The sequence below is a fragment of the Muntiacus reevesi genome, chromosome 6 (assembly GCF_963930625.1).
Source record: "Muntiacus reevesi chromosome 6, mMunRee1.1, whole genome shotgun sequence".
NCBI lineage: Eukaryota > Metazoa > Chordata > Mammalia > Artiodactyla > Cervidae > Muntiacus > Muntiacus reevesi.
Window position 1 is genome coordinate 22525622 of NC_089254.1, and position 27073 is coordinate 22552694.

Sequence of the window (27073 nt, forward strand, 5' to 3'; positions counted from 1 at the left end):
GTCTCATACATCAGCTCATGCATATATGAGGAGACTATCAAAGGCTAGAAGAGAACTAGAGTTCACAACGCCCAGGGCTCACAGCAGGGCCAGCTCTAGTACAAGTTGCCACGAGCAAAATGAACCTACTCATGATTCACTGGGAAGTGGGTAGAGAACATGAAAGGGTCTTACCTCAGTATCGAATAGCAGTTAGTCCAAGGCTGAGCAAACTTAGCAATGAAAGGTCCTATGACATTTGCTTAGGAAGACATTTACATTGACATTATCATTATCATTTTTGGATATTCACTAGAACTATTCCAGGGGTCACTGGAATCTTTCTAAGTTACCAGTATTTGTTTTAACATTGCACTAAATTCAGTATGCCAACTTTTTCTATACTCTAGATAGGATACTTTTATTTTTTCACTAAGAAATAAATAGAAATATCGGCTATACACCTTTTAGTTCTTTCCCAAAATACAAAAGATAACAAAGGTTTTAAAAGACAGTCTCAGAGAAGCAAACTTCCTTTCAGGATGCTCAGTCACTCAGTCGTGTCCAATTGTTTGTAACCCCATAGACTGTAGCCTGCCAGGCCTCAGCATCCATGGGATTTCTCAAGCAAGAATACTGGAGCAGATTTCCATACCATCCGCCAGGGGATCTCTCCGACCCAGGGATCAACCCACTTCTCTTGCATCCCAGGCAAATTCTTTACCATTGCGCCACCTGGGAAGCCCGTCTTTTCAGGAGGATGACTTTTAGTAAATAAGACCCTCAAAATCTGTGCACTGAGATTTTGAGTTTCCAACACTGAATTAAAGTGTCTAATTTTTAAATAGTTTTAATAAATCAAAATGAGATATGAATTAAAATTATAAGCAGTTTATGGTTCAGGGTGTTTATTATATGAAAGCTTTGAAAGGAGTTGCCTGATAACTGATCAAACTTTAAGACAGTACTAATAGTATGAAGATGTATTTAAGTTCAGTTAACATTCCATTATTTGATGCAAAAGGCATTTTAAACTTTCAATTTCCCACTTTATCGTATTTCAATACAATGGACAAAACTATATTTTTCATTGGCATTCACAGGAATCACTTTTCTAAGTTCCTGAAATCTATGCTTATTAGATAGGTAGCTTTGGTTAATAGCCTCCCTTTACTAATACACATTTATTACATTCATTTCATGGCTTTAAATTATAATTGATACTCAATTGAGCCTACATTTCTTTTTTGATATTACTTCAGTTACCACCTAAAAACTTTAGGAAATTAAATTCAATCCCAGTGGGCTGCACTGGAGGAAAACAGTACGCACTGAATATTGACTTGGGAGGTTTCACGTAGGTCCTAAATTAGATCTAATTTGAGCAAGTGACACTCTCTGTTATGAAAGTACAACTAGATATATTGATTTTTTTCCTAAGGATCTGTTAAAACCTGTCAATATGAGAGCACTGCAGCAAAAGTTTACTGCCCGTAATGTTTTACAGAGTACAGCATCCAGGGGAATTGAAGACTATAAAATCCTGTTTCCAGACTTATATGAATAATCTCAAATGCCTCATTAACTTGAAATGTATCACTAAATAATCTGTGTTAGACATATCTGCACTAACTTTACTATACATTCTATTATGTGAAAGTGTTAGTTGCTCAGTCCTGTCCAACTCTTTGCAACTCATGGACTGTAGCCCGCCAGGCTCCTCTGTCCATGGGATTCTCCAGGCAAGAGTACTGGAGTAAGTAACCATTTCCTTCTCCAAGGGATCTTTCCAATCCAGGGAATGAACCTGGGTCTCCTGCACTGCAGACAGATTCTTTACCATCTGAGCCACCGGGAAGCCCATATTCTATTATACAACCTTATTAAATAGTCAAACTGTTTTGAGTCTGTTATTGAAAAGGATAACATTGCCTTTAAAGTTCTACTTTGGAAGCATGCTAGTGCATCCATATTTCCATTTCAAACCCATATTCATGACATCACCCCATGCAGTGAACCCTGGCAGCTTAGGAATTGATTTCCCAAGCATTACTAAAGCAAAATCAACATGAAAGACTGTGGGTCATATCACTAAACTAAACAATATCTATTTAAATGTATGCATTGCAAATTTCAGTGAGAAAGGAATGTGCCTTTTTACATCTTTATGGCGGTCATCAGATTGCTTTCTCTCAGAGTTACTTATGCAGAACTTGCGTACATTAAACAAGTAAGTATTTATCTACTCTGGTATATGCGTAAACAGAAAAAGCTGTCCGACTACAGCAGGGTCTGCAATTACAAGTCAGCCACAACTTTTCTGTGTGATTATTGGCTACAGTCAACCTGGAAAAAAAATATTTCTGTTGGATTTTAACGTCTTCAGATGCTTTTAAACATCCCTGAGACTACAAAGGCACCATAGAATTTTGCAAATAAGCAAACTTTTTTCCCGCTAGTTGCACAGCATGTTTTTAGCAAAGGAAAACATGTGTGGGGAAATAAGCAAATGCACTTTTCAAAATTAATTTGTGTCAAGGATGAAGCTGTCTCCAACTTTAATTTCAATCTGAAAAGGATTTCATCACTTGATATTTCTCTTTGTCGACATATCTACATCAGTTTCTCATATAGTTTTTTACGACAGTGGAAAAATCTTGCGAAAACCATGCTATGAGTTACATATTGTAATGTACACCCTGTCTGGCTACATTTTAACCCAAGTAGCACTCACGCAAGCCTATACAGTCAAATTCTCTCAGTGAACTTAATATTAAGGCCTCTCTTGCAAAGTCAAAATGAGTAAATCTTCATTTTTATTTCTGTGAATTAGGTTAATTTATTTTGAGACTATATTTAGTCTAAAAATTCAATAATGCCAACTGTACTCAGTATTGATCAGTATATCAAAAGTTAGGTAGATATTTAGATATAAATGATGCAGCTTTTTTTCTGGTGTTACTCAATTATCCAACCTCCATTAATGCACATATATTTTAATCATAATGTAGGTGAACAAGTTAAAATAACAAAGTAATCAGTGATGGGGTAATTACATAATATTGAAGACACGATTATGAGGCCCTAGGTGAAGCAATTGATAAGTCTAACCATTATGTTAGTTTGACATCAACACACGCATTGCTAAGAGTAATGTAATCCATGCTGCTTTTAAGAAACCTTTGCTCCTGAAAGAAATTGTTGGCTTCAAATTTTGTTTCTTTTGCAGCTAAAGACAAATGACCTTGCTACAACGTGGAATGGTTTCATTAGTGTAGCACATATATGACCCAGCAAAGAGTAAACCTGTATATTTCCTATCATGATATTTCCAAAGCATTTCTGGTCACACTGTATCCTATTTCTTCTTTTAAGTTCATAGAATGGAAACTGGAAATGAAATCATTGTTTTCTGCTAAAATCAGGGAAGTCTTTTCTGTAGCTTTTTTTTTTTTAAGTTATACATGGAGTGAGAGCACAAGTGAACTTGTCTATTGTCCAAAATTAGAGTCACTATATGTAGCAATATCGGGTTACTAATTTTAAATGCAAAAAACGCACAAACATACATAGATCATTAAAGTCTTTAAATAATATTTGAAATTAAAATGGCTTTCTTCAAGGTTATCCAATAGTGTCTGTAATAACTTTCTGTAAATCTATTTTATTTAGCAAGATACACTATGACATACAGTTATTTGTCCAACCAGAAAATATCCCCCATTTCTACTATATTAATACTCTGCTGATCTTATCCAGGTATAAAGAAGGGATATGCTCAGCAAGAAAGTGAACCCTTTATCCCCAGGGCTTGAATTATGATATGATTTAATATGATTTATTCATATGCTATATTCATGGTTAATTCATGACCTGGTGTTAGTTATTGTTTCAGTGTGGCCATATGAATTTGTCCTGAACAAAGAGACATGAAAGGACATGTGCTGAGAAATAGTCTGGAATCTTTCCCCTCTCTTTCTTAAAAGAAATGTCTAAGAAATGACCTGCTGCTTTTGGTGTCACTGTCAGGACAGGATGCCCAGAATTGCTGTAATTGTGATGATGAAAGTCCAGAGAACTGTAGAGAAGCCTTTTGGAAACTCTGAATCTTTGAACTGCTAAACTAATCAATCCTCGAAATACTTGCCTCTGAATTTCCAGTTTCATTTAAGCTGCATTTAATTGGATATTCTGTTCCTTAGAACAGACTCTTTGTGACCTGTGGACTGTAGCCTGCCAGTCTCCTCTGTCTGGAATTCTCCAGGCAAGAATACTGGAGTGGGTTTCCATACCATCCTTCAGGGGATCTTTGCAACTTAGGGATCGAACCCAGGTCTCCTGCATTGCAGGCAGATTCTTTACCATCTGAACCACCAGGGAAGCCTTTACATATTAAAGTTATTTTAACATAACCTTATACTAGACTAATTTTTCTGCATATCTTATTTATCAACTTCTACTATGGAGCTTTCATGGATAGACTGATATCGGTCAATAATCTTTGAAAAAGGTGATAAATCTTGCCTGAATTCACTGCCCGCTAATCCCATTTGTATTCATATGCATTTTCTTGATTTTTACATTTTCTTAGACTTTTTCACACTATTTTCTATGTCTAAAGGCAATTTCTATTAGTTTTTTTATATCATTGTCTGTTAGCACTGTATCATAGATATTTTTTTTGCTCTTTTAATGCGCTAATTCTCTTTTAGTAGTCTTCAGGTGGAGTTATGGTAAAGTGGGGCTTCCCTAGTAGCTCAGCTGGTAAAGAAGCCACCTGCAATGCAGGAGACCTTGGTGTGATTCCTGGGTTGGGAAGATCCCCTGGAGAAGGTTACTCACTTCAGTATTTTTGGACTTCCCTGGTGGCTCAGAAGGTAAAAAATCCACCTGCAGTGTGGGAGACATGGGTTTGATCCCTGGGCTGGGAAGATTCCCTGGAAGAGGGCATGGCAAGCTACTCCAGTATTCTTGCCTGAATGATCCCATGTACAGAGGAGCCTGGTGAGCTATCGTCCACCGGGTCACAAAGAGTAGGACACAACTGAAGCGACTTAGGAGCAGCAGCAGAAGCAAGCTGTCAATGAAGTCACTGACCTCCTCATGTCCACTCTATTTTTGTGTTCTAGAAGTTTAATTTGATTATTTCTAAATGTGCTTCATCATTGTGTCTTGATTTTCCATAATTTCTAATTTCTTTTTAATTTCAACTTTGCTTCTTCAAACATTAAATTTACTTAACTCATGTTTTAATTGATTTTATTTTCAAAATCTATTAACTCCTTTGTTATTTCTGCTAAGTGCTTTGTCATGGCGGCTTTCTCCTAGTGTGTTTCTGTGCTTTTTATCTCTATGTTTATTATCATTGAGATATTACCTGGGGACTATGCTGAGACTTATGTTTGAGAGGGCTGCTCTAAGCATGATTTGAACATGAGTCTTTTAAACATGAGTCCTCATCTGATACCAAACTATGTATTTAGTTTATGTTTATAAACTAATGATTAGTGTAAATCCTGCATGAATATTTGAGTGAGAGATGGTTTGTAGCTAAAAAATCACATGGAAGACTTTATTTTTTGCTTACTCAAAGTCAAGTTCAGTAAGGGCAAGTTTCTGTTTTATGCTTCTTTTCCTCATCCTCATCTCCATCCCTTCACTAAGAGCATTTCTTTTGCTTTCAGTTGTTTTACTTGAAGTTCTATAACTGACTTTCTACCCATGTAGACTCTCAGCTTTGTTTCGGGTCCCTTAAGGAACTGATCAACAGTGACTATTCAGGGCCTGGGGCAGCTGGCAGGTCAGAAATAGCACCTCACTGAATCTGCATTTTCTCAACATTTTCAGCATCTAAGGAGTACCTCAATTTTTTTTGCCAACTCATCTATGTAGTGTAAAGAGTTTTCTTAAAAATTACATTTTGCCAGCAATTTTAGGTGTTTGAAACACCTAAAAAGATGTCGGTGTATCTAACCCACTTGGCTGAAAATGGAAACTCCCTTTTCCTTGTTTCTTTACAGCCTAACTGTTATTCATACAGAGTTATGAATGAGTCCTCATTGAGTCCTCAACATTCTTAACTCAGTGAGGTTCTTTTTTTTTTTTCTGCTTTTTTTTTTTTCATTTATTTTTATTAGTTGGAGGCTAATTACTTCACAACATTGCAGTGGGTTTTGTCATACATTGACATGAATCAGCCATGGAGTTACACATATTCCCCATCCCGATCCCCCCTCCCACCTCCCTCTCCACCCGATTCCTCTGGGTCCTCCCAGTGCACCAGGCCCGAGCACTTGTCTCATGCATCCCACCTGGGCTGGTGATCTGTTTCACCATAGATAATATACATGCTGTTCTTTCAAAACATCCCAGCCTCACCTTCTCCCACAGAGTCGAAAAGTCTGTTGTGTACATCTGTGTCTCTTTTTCTGTTTTGCATATAGGGTTATCATTACCATCTTTCTAAATTCCACATATATGTGTTAGTATGCTGTAATGATCTTTATCTTTCTGGCTTACAGTGAGGTTCTTTTATGAGGTATGTATTTACTTGGTAACAAAGTCAAAGACACCGATTTTCCATTCTCCCGTCATTCTACTTTCTCTTTCACCTATTTCCTACCTAGCTGTGTATGCATGCTCAGCCGCTTCGGTGGTACCGACTCTTTGTGACCCCATGGACTGTAGCCCACCAGGCTCCTCTGCCCATGGGACTCTCCAGGCAAGAATATTGGAGTGGGTTGCCATGCTGTCCTCCAGGGGATCTTCCCCACCCAGGGACTGAACCTGTGTCTCCTGTATCTTCTGCATTACAGGCAGATTCTTTACCTCTGAGTCACAGGGGAAGTCTCCAACCTAGTTACTTTATTATAATTTATGTATTTCTTTGAACAATTTTAAGTATTTTTTGAAAAAAACATAATGTGAATACATCTATGATACAAAACAAATACTTTAAAATACCTGTTTTTATCTTTTTATAGTTTACAGGGCGTTGCTATACACATTATGCTATTCTTGTTTTCTTCAAGATGTAGGCAGTGAGGGTATTCTTATATGGCCAAAAAATGATTCCTCATGTAGTAATGCCTAAATCAGAATCCAGATTCTAAATCCTGGTCCAGTGCTTTTGTGCTTAAGTAAGACAAACTGAATATTTTGAATATTTAGAAAGGGCACAATAAATAAACCTCACCATACATTGCAAATCCCCTAAATTCAAGTTATCAGGGTATTCTCTAACTGAAGATAAGCATGTTGAAATTGATGTAAAGTCCACTTTCCCCAAAATATTTAATTCTAACTTCTGAAATACTTTCCTTATAATTGTTGAAGAATTTATTTCTGGCAAATCACTTCCTACTTGCCATTTAGACTAATAATTTACTATTTGATGAACACTTTATACAGAAATATTTTGGATATAATTAACTTACAATTGGCTCAATTAATTAAATTGATTGTAGATGAATTTGTTTACCTGTTTAAATGTGAGATATTGCCAAAATTCAAAAAACTACAGAAAAGAATAGCGCACAGGGAGAAAAGAGAGCTTATTTTCATTTTCAGAGTGACAGATAATTTTTTCACACTCTATTTAAAATTATCACTACTTACAGCTTTATCTGCAAAGGTCTCTTCATAAAATGCCAGCATCAGAGTAAACTGTACCAGTACATATATCTTCAGTAGCTGAGATGCCGATGATGTGAAAGGAACTTCTTTCCCCTCGACCTAGAAAGATAGAAAAAAACTTTTCCATGATATTGTTCCATTATCTCTCTCATTGAAATTCACACTAAGTGAAGAGGAGATATGAAAAAAGAAATGAAAGATTTTGCTTTTTTTTAAATCCTTGAAACAATTCATGTTTATTACTTCAGATAGAAAAAATATAAAAATTAGGAGACTTGTTTCTCATTTCAGAAACATTATGAGTCTGATCTTGCCTGCTTTATATAGAGCAATGTAAGAATTGATACTGATGATTAACATAAACAAAATGAACATGTTAAATGAAATATCAAAATATGTCCATGATTATATGTCAAAGTATAGCAAAAGAGAAAATGGAAGGTGATTTGCGGTAGTGGAGATAATCTTGCTGCAAAGAGAAACACTGTCTTACTGAAAACAACTTTCCCAGACTACAGTTTCCCAGAAACACTATAATCCTATCCTTATAATGCAGATTTAGGCATCGATATGACTTTAAAATATTCACTTAGAATTATCTATTGAAAAAAAGGAAAATAATAAATGAACCATAGCTGACTAGACTCTCTGGAGCTGAAATAAGCAAACTATTTTCACCTCTATCAGTTTAGAATGCTGTTCTGTAACTAGCTGTGAACATAACCAGGTGTCTGGGAAATTCCAACACAGCAGCTTTCATAACTGCAAGAGAAAATATCCTTATTTAAATCGAGATTTTTGAAAAATAACATAATCAAATAAAACATATGACTTCATTTCCTTGAAATACTGGCTAATTTTTATACTCATAATTATCTCTGAAATCAACAGTGGCTTATTGTTTTTGTATTACTATGAATGACAGCTATCTTGATAAGCAATTGCAATATATACGCTAAATGATTGGAAAGAAATTCCTTTTTCATTTTCATCAGAGGAATTCCATATTGAAACTGAATTTTTCATTTGGATTTCTATGTTTTACATCTCCACTTTGCTTAATGTTTTATTTTTAATGGATTTCTGCATTTACTGCTACCACTACACTATGGAATGAATAAAGTTGTGGTCGAATCCAATAACCACATCATTTTGGTATGGCTTCAGACCTTCAATTCTGGAGATCTCAGTTTTTCACGAACAAATGAAGACTGGACGGAATCATCCAAAAGGCTCCCTCCATCTCTCACATTCTAGGTTCTGTGAGGGACCCACAAGTGTCTGTGTGGTTTCTGTACTACACAAAGGCTATTGGCTGTGGGTTAGAGCCAAGAAAACCAGTCTCTGGTGCTCTGCCCCAAACCATGCTCCCTAGGAAGAGGCAGCATCAGTCTGGGAGACGGCACCCCTCTTATTGGCCCCTAGGAGGTGTCCACTCATTAAGTTACACATTGTGTGACTGCATCTGCCTCAGGAAACATATTTTTTCAGACTTGCATGAAGTCAGCATGAATTACAGGCTGGCTGAAGACCTGACAATAGGAAATTAATCTTTGCCATCATCAAATTCATGAACATTATTTACCTCTGGGATTTCTTCAATCAGTCCAAGTCTTGGTTTACCTGGACCCCATCCTGGTCCTTTAAATATGACAGAAAACTTATTGAAGAACCCAGGCGTGGCCCAGAATGTAGTCCATATGTTAACTAAATGATGGAACTAGAAGAATAAAAATTTAATTCATTTGAAATAAGGAAAACCCACAACAAAAAGGTTACATACATTAAGTCATGTGTTTTATCTTATTGTATAATGCAATTTATATATTATTCTTTAATATATAGTTATACATAATTTGCTAATGGTGATTAATATGCAATTGTGTTATAAATTGAAATTTATTCTATGCATTCTATACACCCCTTAATGTATATTAATGCTTAAATGTATTCTTATCAATATTTCTAAACTTCCACAAAGTTTGAAATTTTTAAATATGGGAATAGTTTAGAAAAATCAACAAAGAACAAAAAAATGAGTTCAGGGACTTTACCCCCAATGGTATTAACTAGCAGCCTGTGCACTCAACAAGCCATGTCGAACGACATCTTTTCTAGACTTGCTAAACAGTTGTTAAAGTTGAACTAGAACCATATAAATATGCGTATCTGCTATATATTTTTAAAAGAATTTTATTTACCATATTGAATTACAGGTAAACATATCACATTAAGAAAAAAATTTCAGCACCATTTCTAAGGGTAGATTTATAAGTATTTTTCATATTCTGTAATAAGAAAAAAGTTTGCTGAGTCAAAAGTTTACCTTGAGGCTTATAGCTGCAATTCACATTCTTTAAGTAACACACATTGATAGGTATAAAGTTAAAGTATGCACAAGTACTCATTAAATATTGGCTATTAGGATAATTAGCTATATATGCCACACATATTATAATAATGCATCATAGAATTAAAAATAGTGCTAGATATTGGGCATCAGCTATAGACTCTAAAAATGAGTTCTATTATAAGTGTAGTGATAAATTAATGCAGAGAGAAGTTTTGGTTCTATCAGACTTAGTGGTCTCATGTGTATTTTCATGATCTCTTACAGAATTTAAACTGCTAACATTATAAAAATCGCTTTTAAAATTACTTGAAATATTACAATAGGACTCTAAAGCAATTAAGGAACAATGTAGGATTTAACTGAGGCTTTGTAATAAAAATAATAATAATACAGAAAATTAATAGCATGACACACTTTAATACACTTACCTGTTTTGTTATTTTAAAAACTGACTGCAAGTATATTACTATCATTCTAGACACAAGTCATGAGAAATGCATGGTAATGTTTTTAAATAAAGAGCATTTTCTCACTTATTTACTTATTTCTTTGCCAATGGCCTGAAATACCTGGACCCCAAAGGAAAGCAAAATGAATGGTCTACGCTTAAAAATAAAGAAGGAAAAAAAAGCCCTCTCTATCTAACAGGGGTCATTCTAAGTTGATTTTGAATCCTCTGCTGGGAAGGGGAGAAATTTAGCTAAATATAGAGGGATACAAGTGAAAGTAGATATGCAATTATGTAAGTTGAGGGACTCCTAATTATTACAATATCCTGATTTGATATTTCTGACAATATAAGGGAGTATGAGAAGACTAAACCTTAGACACAGTTCTGACAATTATTATGCTGAAGGAAATTTTATTTGAGGGCAGAAGCCTGGATTATTGAACACAGATTCAGCAGCAGCTCATAAAGACCTGTGATTGTCTGAGTATTGTGTCTTCAAAACCTAATCGTTCAATTCCTTGTGCAGCTCACGCCATGCAGTTTTCAACCTCTTATTGTATCTCAAATAAGAGCCCCTTTTCCTCCATGTGTACACTCCCCAAACCTTGCTAGTTAAAGGATCACCATGAACCAGCAGTGTCTGCATCTCCTGGCAACTTGTTAGAAACACAGAGTCTTGAACGGAATTTGACCTACTGAACCCATCCTTTAATCAGATCCTCCCATGACTCATATGCACATTAGGTTTGAAAGGCTCTCTCCTAGTGGACAGAGATTAAGCTGTATTTTCTTTTTAATCTCTACATTATGAAGACAAGACCTTACCCAATGAAGAAGTGTCTCTAAGTGTATTATCTTGAAACGTGACTTCAGTTCTAAACAGAAAGTACCTAGAAATATTTATTAAGAAAGTACCTGGAAATATTTGCTAACATCTTCCTGAAAAAAAAAAAAAAAAAATCTATCACATTCTTAGTAACACCTAAGAGTGAGAAAGTGAGAGAGGAAAAAATTACCATTAGTTGAGAAGAAAGAAGAGAAATAATCAACTTTTCTCTTCTGAATGGTGACATAAAAATGCCTTTTTTTTGAAAGGTGAAAACAATTTATGACAGCCTTTTGCATAAAATTCAGCTGATCAAGTTTGGGACTGGGACTTCAGTCCACTCTACTTTTAGGCTTGAATCTGACAAACTGTGAATAGCTGGAGGAATTATTTGAATCCTGGGAATCTCAGTTTTATCCACCAAAAAAAAAACAAAAACAAAAACAAAAACTGAGGCTAACAGAAGATATGAAAGATAGCAGAAGATAGGAAAGAGATGGGAATACCAGACCAGCTGACCTGCCTCTTGAGAAATCCGTATGCAGGTCAGGAAGGAACAGTTAGAACTGGACATGGAACAGACTGGTTCCAAATAGGAAAAGGAGTATGTCATGGTTGTATATTGTCACCCTGCTTATTTAACTTATATGCAGAATACATCATGAGAAACGCTGGGCTGGATGAAGCACAAGTTGGAATCAAGATTGCTGGGAAAATTATCAATAACCTCAGATATGCAGATGACACCACCCTTATGGCAGAAAGTGAAGAAGAATTAAAGAGCCTCTTGATGAAAGTGAAGGAGGAGAGTGAAAAAGTTGGCTTAAAGCTCAACATTCAGAAAACTTAGATCATGGCATCTGGTCCCATCACTTCATGGCAAATAGATGGGGAAACATAGAAACAGTGACAGATTTTATTATTTTATTTTGGGGGTGCTCCAAAATCACTGCAGATGTTGACTGCTGCCATGAAATTAAAAGATGCTTACTCCTTGGAAGGAAGGTTATGACCAACTTAGAGAGCATATTAAAAAGTAGAGGCATTGCCAACAAAGGTCCATCTAGTCAAGGCTATGGTTTTTCCAGTAATCATGTATGGATGTGTGTTGGACTATAAAGAAAGCTGAGCGCCGAATAATTGATGCTTTTGAATTGTGGTGTTGGAGAAGACCCTTGAGAGTCCCTTGGACTGCAAGGAGGTACAACCAGTCCACCCTAAAAGAAATCAGTCCTGAATATTCATTGGAAGGACTGATGCTGAAGCTGAAACTCTAATACTTGGGCTTCCTGATGTGAAGAACTGACTCATTGGAAAAGACCCCAATGCTGGGAAAGATTGAAGGTGGGAGGAGAAGGGGATGACAGAAGATGAGATGGTTGGGTGGCATCACCAACTCAATGGACATGAGTCTGTGTAAACTCCGGGAGTTGGTGATGGACAGAGAGGTCTGGCATGCTGCAGTCCATGGGGTCGCAAAGAGTCAGACACAACTGAGCGACTGAACTGATCTGAATAGAAGATAAACCTTACTAAGTTTTAACAATGGTTAAACATTTGTGCAGTTAGCAATGCCCTGCATATAGTCAAAGCCCAATAAATGTCAATTTTCATACTTTAACTTTCTTTAAAAACTTTGAGGAAGTAGGTTTGTAAAGCAGGTCCAACATGAACCTGCACTTTCTCCCTTTCTGAATGCTGTATATCCAGTCCCCTGGACAGAGCTGTCATTGACTGACCTCTTCAGTTTTTCAAGTATTCTTATCTTTTTCTCATTTACTAGTCCTGACCCTGGGGAGTGTTTGCGGTGGTCTGCAGCTGACGGATCCGAGGTTCACAGACATTCCTCATCTCTCTAGTGCCAACCATTGAGACCAGCGAACAACCAATACCACATGTCTGACAGAAAACTGGTCCAGGGCAAAGAGTCTTAACAGGTGAGGTAATGTGCAGACCTAACCCACCCATAATAGCTCCTGACACCTCAGTCCAAGAAGAAGAGGGCAAAGGCCTCACCTTGAATTTCTAACCAGAGTCATATAGCCTTGAAGCAAATATTTTTCTTACTCTGGGATCAGCCTTAATTATACATTTTACTACCACTCCTTCTGAATACACGAATATATTTCAGGTCTATTCTGAGAGGTATGTTGCTAAAGAAATATATCTTTTAATTCTAGGTAATAGACATCTTTAAAAATTGTTTCAATGAACTGTTTTCAAATTTATTTGGCCCAATTTGATTCAAGTATTGGAGTGCCAGAATTATTTTCAAATTCTTTTACAGCTAAAGTAAATTTTTTTTCAGGTCAATGTAATTAATGTACTTTTACCTTTCAGTAACTAAATTTTCTTTCAAATATAAAATTTATAAAAAGATATAATCAATTCAGAAAGAATAAAATCAATACCATTACCTGCACCTTGAAAGGTTCAAATGTATTAATGGGATGTGTTAGACCATATACAACTTTTTCATTTTCTGCTTCAAATGTCCCTGGAAGATAAACAATAATGATATGATCTTTGACTTTCTGTGAATTAAGGAGTTAATTTAATTTTTTAAATGCTTATACTTTTTACTTACCAAAAATTCTATCCCATATAATAAGAGTTCCAGCAAAATTTTTGTCTATGCAATAACGGTTTCTGCCTGTGAGACAAAATATTAAGGTTTTTTTTTAAAAAAAGGAAGTTATACTTTTGAAACAATGATATTCCTAAAAATATCTTTTCACTGACAACAATAGATTTTATGAAGTGTGTACTCCATCATCTGGTGAACTCTTTCCCACTACATCTGAAGAGATCTAAGGAAAAAGGAAAATCTAAAAGCCAGACATGGAAAGGTTTTTTGGTTGTTTGTTTTTTTGTTTTTTTCCCTCCAATCCTTGCTTTGAAGACAAGGTTTGTCCAGCTATAAAAGAAGTAGCAAATGCCTGTTTGTAAAATGTGTGGTGACTAGGTTGGGTAATTGTGGTGAAATGATACAAAATAATATCATTTTTTTAAGAAATGAAGAAGAAAAGATCAAATTTCCTCACCGTGATGAACCCTATGATGGCTAGGAGTATTAAGAATCAGTTCCAAAGGACCAAGGTTATCGATGACCTTTATAAAAGAAGAGGAACATAGTTATTATTAAATTATATGTAATATTTAATTACTGACATTAAAATTCCACATGGTTATAAAATGTTGCAATTTTCAGAGTCAGAAAAAATTTCTCTATCTTCTGGTGTTTATATAAAGACAGCAATAAGCTCATCATATATCTAAGAGACAATATAGCATAGTAGTGAGGTTAAGAGCTTGATTGCCTCAGTTTAGTTCCTGAATCCTTGGGTTTATTATTATGTGGTACTGGGGAAATTACTTAAAGTTTTTGTAACTCAGTTTCCTTACCTTTAAAATGGGAATAATAATGGTATCTGACTTCCCTGGTGGCTTAGACAATAAAGAATCTGTCTGCAATGCAGGAGAGCCAGGTTTGATCCCTGGGTTGGGAAGATCTTCAGGAGAAGGAAATGGCAACCCACCCTGATATTCTTGGCTGGAGAATTCCATGTGCAGAGGAGCCTAGCAGGCTACAGTCCGTGGGGTCACAAAGAGTGGGACATGACTGAGGGCTAACACTTTCACTTTTGTAACTACATAACAGTGCTCTGAGGGTTACAAATGTTACTGTGTTTGGATGCCACTGTTGCCAAGGCATACTTCTTTCAGGTCTTGTGTCATTTTATGTTATTCACCTATCAACTATTCTTTGTTGATTTATAATAACAGAGCATAACTAGGGAAAAGAAAACCAAGTATTACATTTATTTTCTGGAGTTGGAGTCACCCAATAATTAGTCATGTAGCAATTTACTATTGCAGTAGTATTAGGGTGGTCCTTGCTTATTCAAGTAGATGCCCAAATGTTCTCTGACTGTAAATGCCCCATTTTGCAGTCCATTTTTGAGGCATATTTCAAAGTCAAATATGTAAAGAGACCCTTTAAAATTTGGTCTAGAATTCTCTAATGTTCTCTCCCAACATTTCTCAGTAAGAATCCCTTGTGCCAGAATCTTCAAGAAATGTAGAAACCAGACAATTAGCATTAAAAAGAGCAGGCCATATATAAGACATTTGTTATGATATATGATTAATATTAAACAATGTGGGAACTCTTTTAATCTTGATCACATTATTCTTTCTTCCATCAATGATGGGAGATAGCAATCTTTTATTTTCCTTTAATCATAATCTAAATGATCTGTTAGAATCTACATATTACAAAATTAGTACATTTTAATGATATTTTAAGAGGTCACTCACCTCCAAAGTTAAAATCCATTTAAAGGATATGTTAATATAAGGAATAAAGCAACCTGTTAAATACTGCCTAAGGGGAAAAAACATCACTGACGATCATGACACTGGCATAAATTTGGCAACAAGTCAATGGTACATGAAAAAAATAGGGAATGGGACTGATCCAAACACAAAGATATTTAAGATACATAACACCCAAACGTATTGTGGGGGATCCTGTTTAGGTAACAAACTAAATATAAAAGATATATTATAGGCAATGAGAGAAAATTGATTATAAATATGGTATAACATAATAAAAATACTTTTATTAGGAGTTATAATGTCATTGTCATTGCATAAGAAAATGTAGTTGTTTTATTAGTTGTATAACTGAAGTACACATGACATGAAATCTAGGTTTTGCTGCATTATATTTGGCAATTAAAAGTAAAAAATAACTAATGAAAATCAATCAAAATCATTATGTTTTTACTGAAATACAGTTGATTCACAATGTTGTGTTAGTTTCAGATGAACAGAAAAGTGATTCAGGTAGACATATCTATTCTTTTTCAGATTCTTTTCCACTACAGGTTATTATAAGATATCATAACGATTTTTAAATTGAAGTGATAGAGCTATGAACATTCACTGTATTATTCTCTCTAGTTTTCTGAATGCTTGAAAAATTTTAATAAAAGAAATTACTACTCTGGTATTATACAGTCATGCTCATTTAGCCAGTTGAAAATATTAATAGATCCCTACAGTTCCAAACAAACATCTAGATTATAACTCTTTATGTAGCAGAATTTAATCACATTTTGGCAACCTCTGACATTGAAACATCCAATTTACAATTGCAAACATGGAGAGCTGCAGTAGCTACGCAGTCCTCAGCTTGTTGGGGTTCTGAAGGTTCCTAATGTAGAAGAAACAGCAGCATTGCCTCATAAGGATGCCGCAACTCTCCATGTGGCAGGTGCAACCAGCATCTCCTCATGAGACTCACTGTTTACACACCTGAAAGAAACAGTTCTTGCCCTGTACCCTGCTGACCAGCTTCTAAGGGCTTCTTGGTTTCCATTATGGAACAGACATGCAAAGGATACAAATGTTTGCAATGCAAAGGATGTGTAATGTTATGTAGTATATGTTGATTTAGGCTCCTCTCTCTCTTCTTGTCTCTCTTTTCTAATCTATAGTTTTAGTGTCATTTTCAAAGTTATTTCCATAAGAAATATATTATGAGGTCCAAACAACAGACTTTTTGGTTGATTCATAGACCAGAACTCATTTCTATATGAAAAACTCTGTAATTTTTAGTTTCAGGAGTTCAAAATATTGTGGATATATAGCCCTTATATCAGACCACAGTTCTATGAAATAAGGTGCAAAAATATTATCCTACAAATGCATTATTAATCACCAGGAATTGGGAGGGGAGTTAGTGGAAACAACCCTGGATTTTATTGGACTCCATTGCTTTGTACTTGATAGAAAAATATTTGCTGAGAAGAAGAATGGTGATGGATAGAGAACAAAAAAGTGGGATTTCTCAGCAGTCAGGACATTGAAATCTGATACTTTGCACAGGCCCTGTATCTCTGGCAGAGAACCAGATGGGAAAGGAGAAAAGCATTTATCCTTGTTTGTCTCTTTGGTGGCTAACATATGTTACAAAAACAGACAACAAAAGGGGGTGGAGGAGGCCACGCTAACCGGCTTCTGCTACCCAGATGCATTTCTGATCCCTGGTCCTGGTGTGTGTGCAGCCACATTTAAAGCCACACAAATGGTGAGTGAATTCAGATGATGGGAGCCTTGGCTGAGGGCATTGTTTTTTTTTAATGTCAAGCACTTTTCCTCAAAGAAAATCCTTTGCTTCTGCGGGCTAACGCATGGTGATATCAATACCGAAAGTGAGATTTATTTATTCTTTTTAAAGTAAAATGCCAAGTACAACACAGGCAACCACAGTCAAATTTCCTGGTAGTTCCTATGAGTACCTTGGAGCTGGGGAAGACCACCTCGGTGTGGGAGATGATTCATCATTCAGACAGCCCAGTCAGAACCTCTCCTGAAAAAAACCCTCCTGATTCAAAGTCATGGAGAAGTCATTAATAATTAATTTGGACTGAGTGTAACAACTTAATTATCTCCCACTTTTGCAAATTCAGTCGTTTAGCAATTCAACTATGTCCAGCTTTGAATCACTTCCTGAAAATATGTTACTGTGAAAATAATTGGAGCTATTCTCATTTTTTTAGAAGCTATTTATTTATCTTGCCTTTTTAGATTTAGAGGAGTTAATTTAAATTATGAAATTTTAGAACATATAGAGGACTTAAAAATAAGATAGTACAAGACTGTATTATAATAAAGCATAAAACTGAAGCTCAGGGAAGCTAAATTACTAGTCCAAGTTTAAATGTCTTGGAAGAAGCCCTAAAGTCTTCTCAATTTCAACTCTAATCCTTCTATTGCTCTCTCATGTTGCTTTTAAAAGATATAGCACTTTTTCCATCAAATAAAAGTAATCTACATTTTTAAAACTTTAATGGGAAATGCTAACTAAATGCTTTCTGACTACATTTCAAAATGAAATCCAGGTATTTATAAAGACCCCAGGAATTTCAGTTTCTAAATTGTGCTTATGGTTATTTTAGACACTTCTAGAGTTTCTTAGATCTCTGAAACAATGGTTTGTGTTTTGAAGCTGTAGTTTTCTGTCAGGGTTTTTTATAACCCGAAGGCCATGGATGCCTAGAAAGGCCATTTATGGGCTTCAGAAGGCCAAGAACACCCTGAAGTATCTTAGCAGATTTTATGAGTATGTGACTATTGGTATTTTTCTTGGGGAAACTATCACTTTCATAGGATACTCAAAGGGATCCTTTAGTCCCCAGAGGTTAAGAATCAATGTCATAAACTGACAGCTTTAGATTATATCCTTTGCCTTTCTTATTTATATTGTGCTTTTAGTTTCTATATTATTAAAACTTGGGTGCTAATTTCCCATCCAATCTTCAAAGAGAGTAACTTTAATATTTTTCTGTCTATTTCTTGAAATCATTGTTTTCCAAAAAGATTATTTCTTAAGCTGTTTTACTTGTTTAATAATAAACTATTAAAAATGAATAAATAATTAAAGTAATGATTTTGTAAGTATAAGATCCATCCATTCTATTGATTAACATTTACCCAGCAGAAGTACTCTGGGCTGGATTTGTTGAGCTGGTCACAAACTCCTTATTTTTCTCCCCACAATTTATGGTGGATGTAGAAAAGAAGGGTCAAAATGTATGAGAACAGGAGCCATGAGTTTCATCATGTCATTTCCCTTCATCAAAAATAAAACAAACTCAAGTGAAAGTATGTTCATAATGAACTAAAGTCCAAACATCTGGAGGTCAAAGCTGTTCACAATTCTTCCTCAACACCTTCATGTTCCATTCTGATCCACTGCATTTCTGTTCTGCCTCCAATGTGCTAGTCACTCAGTCATGTCCGACTCTGTGAGACGCCATGGACCCAGGGGTCTCTGTAGACCCAGGGATTGAATCCGGGTCTCCTGCATTGTAGGTAGATTCTTTACTGTCTGAGCCAGCAGGAAAATCTTTACCTCCAAGACCTACCTAAATTTTCCAAGCATTCTTTTTGATTTTTACAAAAGGAACTTCGTTTTCCTCTTTCTGAATACACTTCAAGAGATCACTACTTTTTATGTCCGGTTGTCCTATGTTCTAGTTATTTGTATTCATTTCCTATATATTCCAGAAGTTCCGTGAAGACAGAAACTGGAACTCTCCCTTCTCGAAGTTTTTCACAGGACATAACAGTGGTGCCTTGCACATCGTGATTGCTCAGCAGGATGTGCTGGGGAGATAAATCTGCCTCCGCACTGCTTCTTTTAGGTGGGGATGATTCTTCTTAAAAGGGGATGGTTATTGGCTGTCTCAACTGGGGAAAGTAGTATTGGATCTAATAATTAGTGCACTTTATGGGCTCTGCAAGGGGTGCAGTGGTAAAGAACCCATCTGCAAATGCAGGAGACATGAGAGACCCAGGTTCAATCCCTTGTTTGGGAAGATCCCACGGAGGAGGAAATGGTAACACACTCCAGGATTCTTGCCTGGAGAATCCCATGGACAGAGGAGCCTGGTAGGCTACAGTCCATGGGGTCCCAAAGAGTCAGATATGACTGAGCACGTGCACACACACACACACACACACACACACACACACACACACACACACACACACACACGCAATGGGTTTTAGTGCTGCTAAACATCCCAGAAAGCACAGTCCCCCAAAATAAAAGTTATCTGGTCCAAAATGTCAGTAGTTTAAGGCTGAGAACCTCTAAATCATGGGAGTGTCTTGCTGAGCTCCAGCCTTGTGTAGTTCAGAACAGAAGCTCTACATAATTTCCACCTTCTAATTGGGAGGTCAGAGGGGTAGAGGTACATTAAGGAATAAGCCTGGTAATCACTCCCAAAGGTGGAGGCAAAAAATGAGTCTAAAGTGTCCTCAGAGATTAAAGCCAGGGAAGTGAGTCCAAACATAATGTTCATCCTAGCGAGGTCAAAAATTAAGATAAACAACTAAAATAAAGGGGCTAAAAACAACAACAAAAAGAAATACAAAATCACAGATAGGATGGTTGGATCATGGTAACCATTGGCAGGTGACTTTCTTGAATTATCTTTATACTCTCTTAGAACAGGTTTGTTTGGACTTCAGTTTTAATGAAAAGAATCAGAAACAGAAAATACAGTTTCCTTGTCATCAAGTGCTTTGAAATTTTTTGAGAATTCTCATAATACCTCCTATGCTGTCCCATCCATCCTCCAGTTGCACTCTGAGTAAGCTGAATAACTTAGAGGCCTAAAAGGGTGATGAAATTTCCAAAGTATGTGGGTTACTGACCTGAAATAATTTTGCTTTGGAAATTGATAAGCTAAGCAAACTAGTACGTGTGGTAAATTAAATATTTAACTGCCTACTATGAACTGGCTGCAATTAATTCTTTCCATGATATACTTCTCAGAAGTCTCTCTCATTACTGTACATTACATGAAAAACGTATCTCCAGTTGAAATAGAAAACTCACTTAGACTTGAAGTCTAAAAGCATTAAAATAAATGTTCGAAATTAGTATCTTGTCTGAAATTATTTCTTATAAAAATAAGTTCATTTTATACATTTCTTAATTTCACTGATTCTTCTGATTCTGAAATCTTGGTTAGATTTTTATAATTAAACATACAGAAATAATTAATGGCTGCTCAATATGGATGACAAGACTTCCTTTCAACAAAAGTAATTAATTCAAGAGAAAAGTATTTCATTTGTCCATATTGCTTAGAAAACTTCCTCCTCTCAGCTCACTCTGACTTTTGAGGTTAGGGAAGAGAACTTTCTAAATCTAATTTTTAAAACTCTTAAATCTATTTTTTTTCCAATTTTAGAATATGAGAATATCATATTACATAATTACCCTGCAGTTTTTCTATCTGCAAACTGGCACTAAAATGCTGAAACATATTATTAAAAGGTAATAGATATAGTTTTAACAACTTACTTTTTAGGAAGAAGGCATGAGTTTATAGTTATTTGTAAAGCTCTTTCCAAATAAGAGATGCTTACAAATATCCATGCTTCCTGCCTGAGAGGAAAAAATTATAATAGGGAAAATGTGTCCTAAAAAGCATGTGCTTTACAGAATTCTCATTATAAAAATGAATGTGTTAACAATATGATAAATGCTAAGGAGCAACTGGGTTGAGGGTGAAGTGAAACAAAATCTCCACAGTAGAAAAATACCTGCATTCAGATGAGCGTAGATTAGAGTGACGACATTGAGTCTAACTCGTCAAGACTTCTCCTTACAGCATCATACATGATTGATGTTCCAGAGGGAACCATACCACTGCAGGCCTCTGGGTTTTACTGCATCAGTATTTAAGGGAAAAACTAAGCTAGCTTCTAATACATTTATCATCTGATATAAAAATTAGTGTCATGTTATGTTTACTTAACTGAGAAATACACACATGAAGTGCAGTCTAAAAATGTCAAAACTTTTCAGGTTAATTAGTGGCAAGATTCAGTGCAAATCCAAATTAAATTAAGGAGACGAATAGTTAAACTATGATTATTTGCCTTTTTTCCATCCAATTATCTTTCATTCTTTCTTCCTTTCTTCCCCTCTCTATTTTTCACTTTATCCTTTTTTCTTTCAGCTACCCATGGGTGTTTATGTATAAAAGAATGTGGTGAATCTCTTATTTGGAAAGATCTTTACAATTAACTATAGGCTTACCCATATCTTTCTGAAAAGCAATTGTTTATAAATATTTCTATGACATTCCAATAATATATTCCAGTATATTAGTCCCACTTACAGTATACAAATGCAAAGGGTAAAATTATTAATGCATATACATAGATTTATTCCTATTAAGGATATTTATTATATGCACTAAACATTAAATCCAAAGTCAAATGTCAATCAACAATTTTAGTTACCAAGCTACTGATAAGTGTTTTGTATTAGTGTTGGAAATAATCTGTTTCAGAAGATTAAAATCTGCATTTATAGATTACTATTGAAGTCTATTATTAAAAGCTACTTACAAATAATCAGAGCAAGAAGTCTCTTGTCGGCAATTCCATTCATTCTGTAAACTTTTACTGCATTTCTATGAAGTTTGCTAGGTTTCAGAAGCAAAAAGAAACAAAGTACTTCCCACAGGAAGCATATTACAGGTACTTCCCATAGGAAGCTTATTTACAGTCCATTTCTTCAATGGAAATGTACAGTTATTTCAGAAATAAAATTTTTCCAAAAAGCTATCTTTCTCATAAAATTTTGAGCTTTGGGGGGAAGGATGAGAAAAAATCAGTCTTTTTGTTTGTCTTCAATTGCAATGCCCAATACAGATATTACATTTGAGCTTGTAATCAATTTGAATGAATAATTGGCACAAATATTATTTAATAAGCAGTAGATTGAGTTCCTTTTCCAGGTCTCAAGCTGAAAATCACCTTTAGTAAAGATTTATGCTTTTATTTAGTTTCCCTTAGTTCAGCTTTGCAAAGAGTCCCATTGCTTGTTGCCAGAAAACACTGTAGTGAGAATTCTCCCTTGTTCATGAACTTCATCTGATTATATGGAAATTAAAATAACCCATGTGGGTTTCATTTATTCAATAGACATTTACTGAGTACGTATTTTATAGAAAGTACCATGTTAAGATCTTTTAAAAGGTCACCAAAAAAAAGAAATTAATAAAATTTAGTAGCAGGTAAATTAACTATTGATTTAGAAAAAGTATAAGTGACAATGTTAGATTTTATTATTGCATAAATATATATATATAGTAATATGTTATCCACTCTCAAGAAAATCTATAGCAACTCCTCATAGTAAAAAGGATAAAACACATAAACACTACAAGCCAACATATTAAAATAATTTTACTTCTTGTTCTGAATTAGTTGATCTTTAAACACTCGTTGTTTTCCTTAGGAAAACTTAATCAATCTGAATATTAATGGATAAATTTATATTGTAGAGCACCTGGTGGTGAAATGTAAAAATAAAATCTTAATTACACCCTCCAGTAGATCTGTTGTGTTAATTCAAGACAACACATTCAAGTATTTAGACAGATGGCAGTGGAGGTCATATTAGCCTCTGATTTCTCTACAGGGAAGCAAGAGAAAGCAGAGCTCTTAGGATCTATGCTTGTCTGCCTAACTTCACACTTTGAAATCCTCGACAAATGCTGATTTATTCACAGCCAAATGTTTTCCTATCTGATTAGGCAGTTTTCTACTTCAGTAAGCATGTAATATGGAGGTAGCCGAATTTCCACACTAAGGAGTGAAAAAAAAATATTTATAGTTTGGAAATAAAACAATCTGGAGGAATTAGGACTGTTGGGATCATAAAGAGCTTCATAGGGAGTAAATTTTTTGATGAATCCATACTGTAGGGTTAAAGAGTTAAAAGCTTAGTTTTAAGAAGAATTAGACTAGGCTATGTTTATACAATAAACAATGGTTTTAAAGGGCCATATTTATAACAAATTAGCTTAAAGGCTGATTCTTATCGCTTATGATTGTATTATTTCTCAAACAAGAAGACAAGAGATGGACAAGTTAGCATTCTATTTTAATTCATATCAGTTTACATTTTGATTATGACTTTTAACTTTTCCGTAAAAAAAAAAAAACTGAATGTAAGGAGCTGCTGAAAGTGTTCCTTCAAAGGGAAGTGGGTTCCAAGTGACCTTTTTTTTTTAACAACTTCAATTAAATTGACATGGGGAAAATGAAAAATATTCGTAAGCACAACTATATAAAACTTCATTCTCGTGTAACATCATTTTATTCCTACAATTTGGGCACTCAGTGAGAAAAGAAACCATGTAATTATTATTATTAGTAGTAGTAACCCTATGTTAAAAGAAAACAACTGATAAACTGAGAGGTTAGGTAAATGTTTCACTCATTCTAAGACTCAGTACATTGTGACTGCTATGACATATTCCCAATTTCAGTGCCACTTTGACAATCATTAATCGACAAATATCAGTAATTACCAATCTAGTACCTGGCCCTAAGTGTTACATGCCTTCATGACACAATGGGAAAACAAAGAGGAATAAAATATTGTCCTCGTCTTCAAGAAGTTTACTGTCAGTTCCTACAGTCCTTATGCTCAAACCTCATCACATCAATGTTCAATCTAATATCTAAAGGTCTTGTTCAAAATGAAGTTTTCCTACACTGACTCTCCAAAGATTTGGACTCTGGAGTTCTTAGAAGGGGACCATGATTCCACATCTTAAATAAGCACAAATAATTCTGATGCATGTGGGTGATGCACAACAGTTATACTAGCTTCTATTAGTTCTTTCTCTGTCTCACCAATTCCAATAGTTTAGTATTTTTTCACTCTTTCATAATTACCGTTCATTGAAAACATATTATTTTCCAGACTATGCACTTAACACATGCTATTTCATTAATCCTAATAACATTCCTATAGGATAGATAAGTCTACTTTCACTTAACAGATTTGGAAACAAGGTCAGAGATTTTAAATAACTTTACTAAATATCTATACCCACCCTTCAATAAAGGATATAGGACTACTATTAAGTAGGTACTTTTAGATTCTGGGAACATATTAGTGAAGAAGTTGTTTAAACCTCTAACAAAGGATAGACTTCTCTTTGATGATAAAACCTATATTCTTAGCCATTAAGTTTTATTACTTCCTTTCACCTGAAATGTCTTCCTCTTCAATTCTGGTTATAGAGTCCTATCTCATTTCTTGTGTCTGAAAGCCTCCAATTCCAGCCCTAAACAGACATTTTAAAAATGATGATCTATGAATTTTTAAATAGTCTAATGACAATCTTCAGGAAATTCAATAAAATCCTTAAAATTTCACCAAGTTTTTCCTTTGGGAAAGATTCACCAGAATCCAAAAGTTTCTGGAAGGAGGCTGTGATTCTTAAAATGTTAATAATAAGGGACCAAATCAGGTCAGAAAATTGGAATCACTCTTTGGCCCTAGAATATATAATTAAGAAATGTTTTTAAATATATGAACTTCAAAGAGATTTATATATTCAATACATGTGGAAAAACACTATTAATACATACATGAATAAGCAGGATGGGGGTGAGTTATCTTAAAAGGTAACTAGAACAGAACAAAAGATTCTTTCTAAAGAGGACATGCATAGAACTTAAAGATTGGCTACAAGAGAGATCAAGGAGTCAAAGGTAACACCAAGATTTCATCTTGACATTGTCTTCAAGGAGCAATGGAAGCAAAGAAGCACAGATGATCCAAGGTGGGAGGAGCTGCAATGAAACGTGTTTTAGACCTGTTGACTCAGAGTGGTGTTAAATATTCCTATCAATAAGTTATATCAAACATTAGAAACATTGATCAGAAACCCATAAGGAAGTTTGTACTAGAGCTCTAGACTAAGTATGCAATTACTTACAGAGAACCTAAAAGTGGTGAAGTAAATTAAATTCTGAGAAGAAAGAATACTGAGAGAAGAAAAAAGATTTGGAGCCAGAAGTTCAGCAAGAAGTTAAACAGAGTAAGGGAGTAAGGAGAACACAAGTGCTGAGAAATGTCTCAACTTATTTCAAAAACAAAAGGTTTATTATATAAGGTACTATTGGAATAAGCATTAGATAGAAAAATAGCATGATTTTTGTTAAAGTAAACATTTTTCAAAAGCATATATTTTGAAATATAACCTACTTCTTCTCCCAAATTCCTTAAAATTCCAAAAGACAAGGAATCACTACCCTCAAAAATTCACATTTCTATTAGGGGAGATATGGAATAAGTATATTATACCTATAAATACAAATATGTACACACCATATATTTACTAATATCTAACACTAATAATTATTATCAGTGTTACAACTAGCTGTTTATTTAAGTAGTGTTACTTATTTTTATTCAGTTTTATATGTATATATTTATATAATATATGAACATATACATGTAAACAGATGTTCACACAAGAGATTAGGGACACTTGCTGCCATCAAAGAACTCAAACAATAATTAGAGAAAGAGAACTAAGCAATAAATACAATACAGTGGTATAAGAATTAAATCACCATTATTAATTGAATGCTTCCTATGTGCAGGAACTGATAAGTCATCTCATTTATGCCACCCAACAGAGCCCATGCTCTTAATTATTAACTGTCAATATGGAAATAGATTTTAAAAAAAAAACACAACACAGGGGTACTGTCAAGAAAAGTGCACTTAACATTAAGAGGTGAAAAAGAGACATTTCAGAAGGAGAATGTTTGGAAAACGGCAGAGAGAGAGCCTGTGCAAGTACAGAGGGGAAAAGTGTGTTCGATGAGGTTAGGGAGCACAAAGCCGCCTATTCAGCTGATTCGGCTGACTAATGGGACGGGATTGGAGAGGTAAGTAGGGTCATATTCCATGGTTGCTGAAACCTGTAGATGTATTTAAGGTGTTTGATTCTATCTTGGAGGCAGTCGAGAGCCATTTATCATGTAAATGTCTGTTGTTAATGTTGGCTGTGTCCTGATATTATTTGGGTTCTAAATATTCAAGTATATAGGAGAGAAAGGAATCTGTATGAATAAAGGAAAAAAAAAACAATTTTGTTGTAACCATCTATGTAACAGATGATAAGGGAAAAAACTAAGGTGAGGCAGATAAAAATGAAAAGGAAAAGAGAGATAAAAGAGCTGGTTAGGAGAAAAACCCAGCAAGTATACCATGAACACTTCAAGAGAGTGAAAGGGTGTGCTAGTAACAACCATGTCAGAAACAAAGATATATACTGGAGATACACCAGACAAACTGGAACATCACTGAGAGATGTGAACTCAATGATACAAGATTTCAAAGGAGGAAAAAACAGATAATTGTTTGCCAGGATTTGAATCACACATCAGCTACTAACAGCTGCAACAATACTAGTTT

The 27073-nt window shown here is 35.0% G+C and overlaps 1 protein-coding gene across 3 annotated transcripts in view; it reads right to left on the bottom strand.

Moving 5' to 3' along the window:
* The window catches only part of AGMO (alkylglycerol monooxygenase), a 359152-nt gene that overhangs the window by 172114 nt on the left and 159965 nt on the right, over nucleotides 1-27073 (bottom strand). For all 3 annotated transcript variants that reach the window (XM_065938980.1, XM_065938981.1, XM_065938982.1), the window contains exons 6-10: nucleotides 14289-14355; nucleotides 13832-13897; nucleotides 13662-13741; nucleotides 9200-9334; nucleotides 7597-7713 (exon numbers count right to left, since the gene is read on the bottom strand). In XM_065938980.1, the coding sequence (XP_065795052.1) occupies nucleotides 7597-7713; nucleotides 9200-9334; nucleotides 13662-13741; nucleotides 13832-13897; nucleotides 14289-14355 (465 nt within the window). The remainder of the gene's footprint in view (nucleotides 1-7596; nucleotides 7714-9199; nucleotides 9335-13661; nucleotides 13742-13831; nucleotides 13898-14288; nucleotides 14356-27073) is intronic.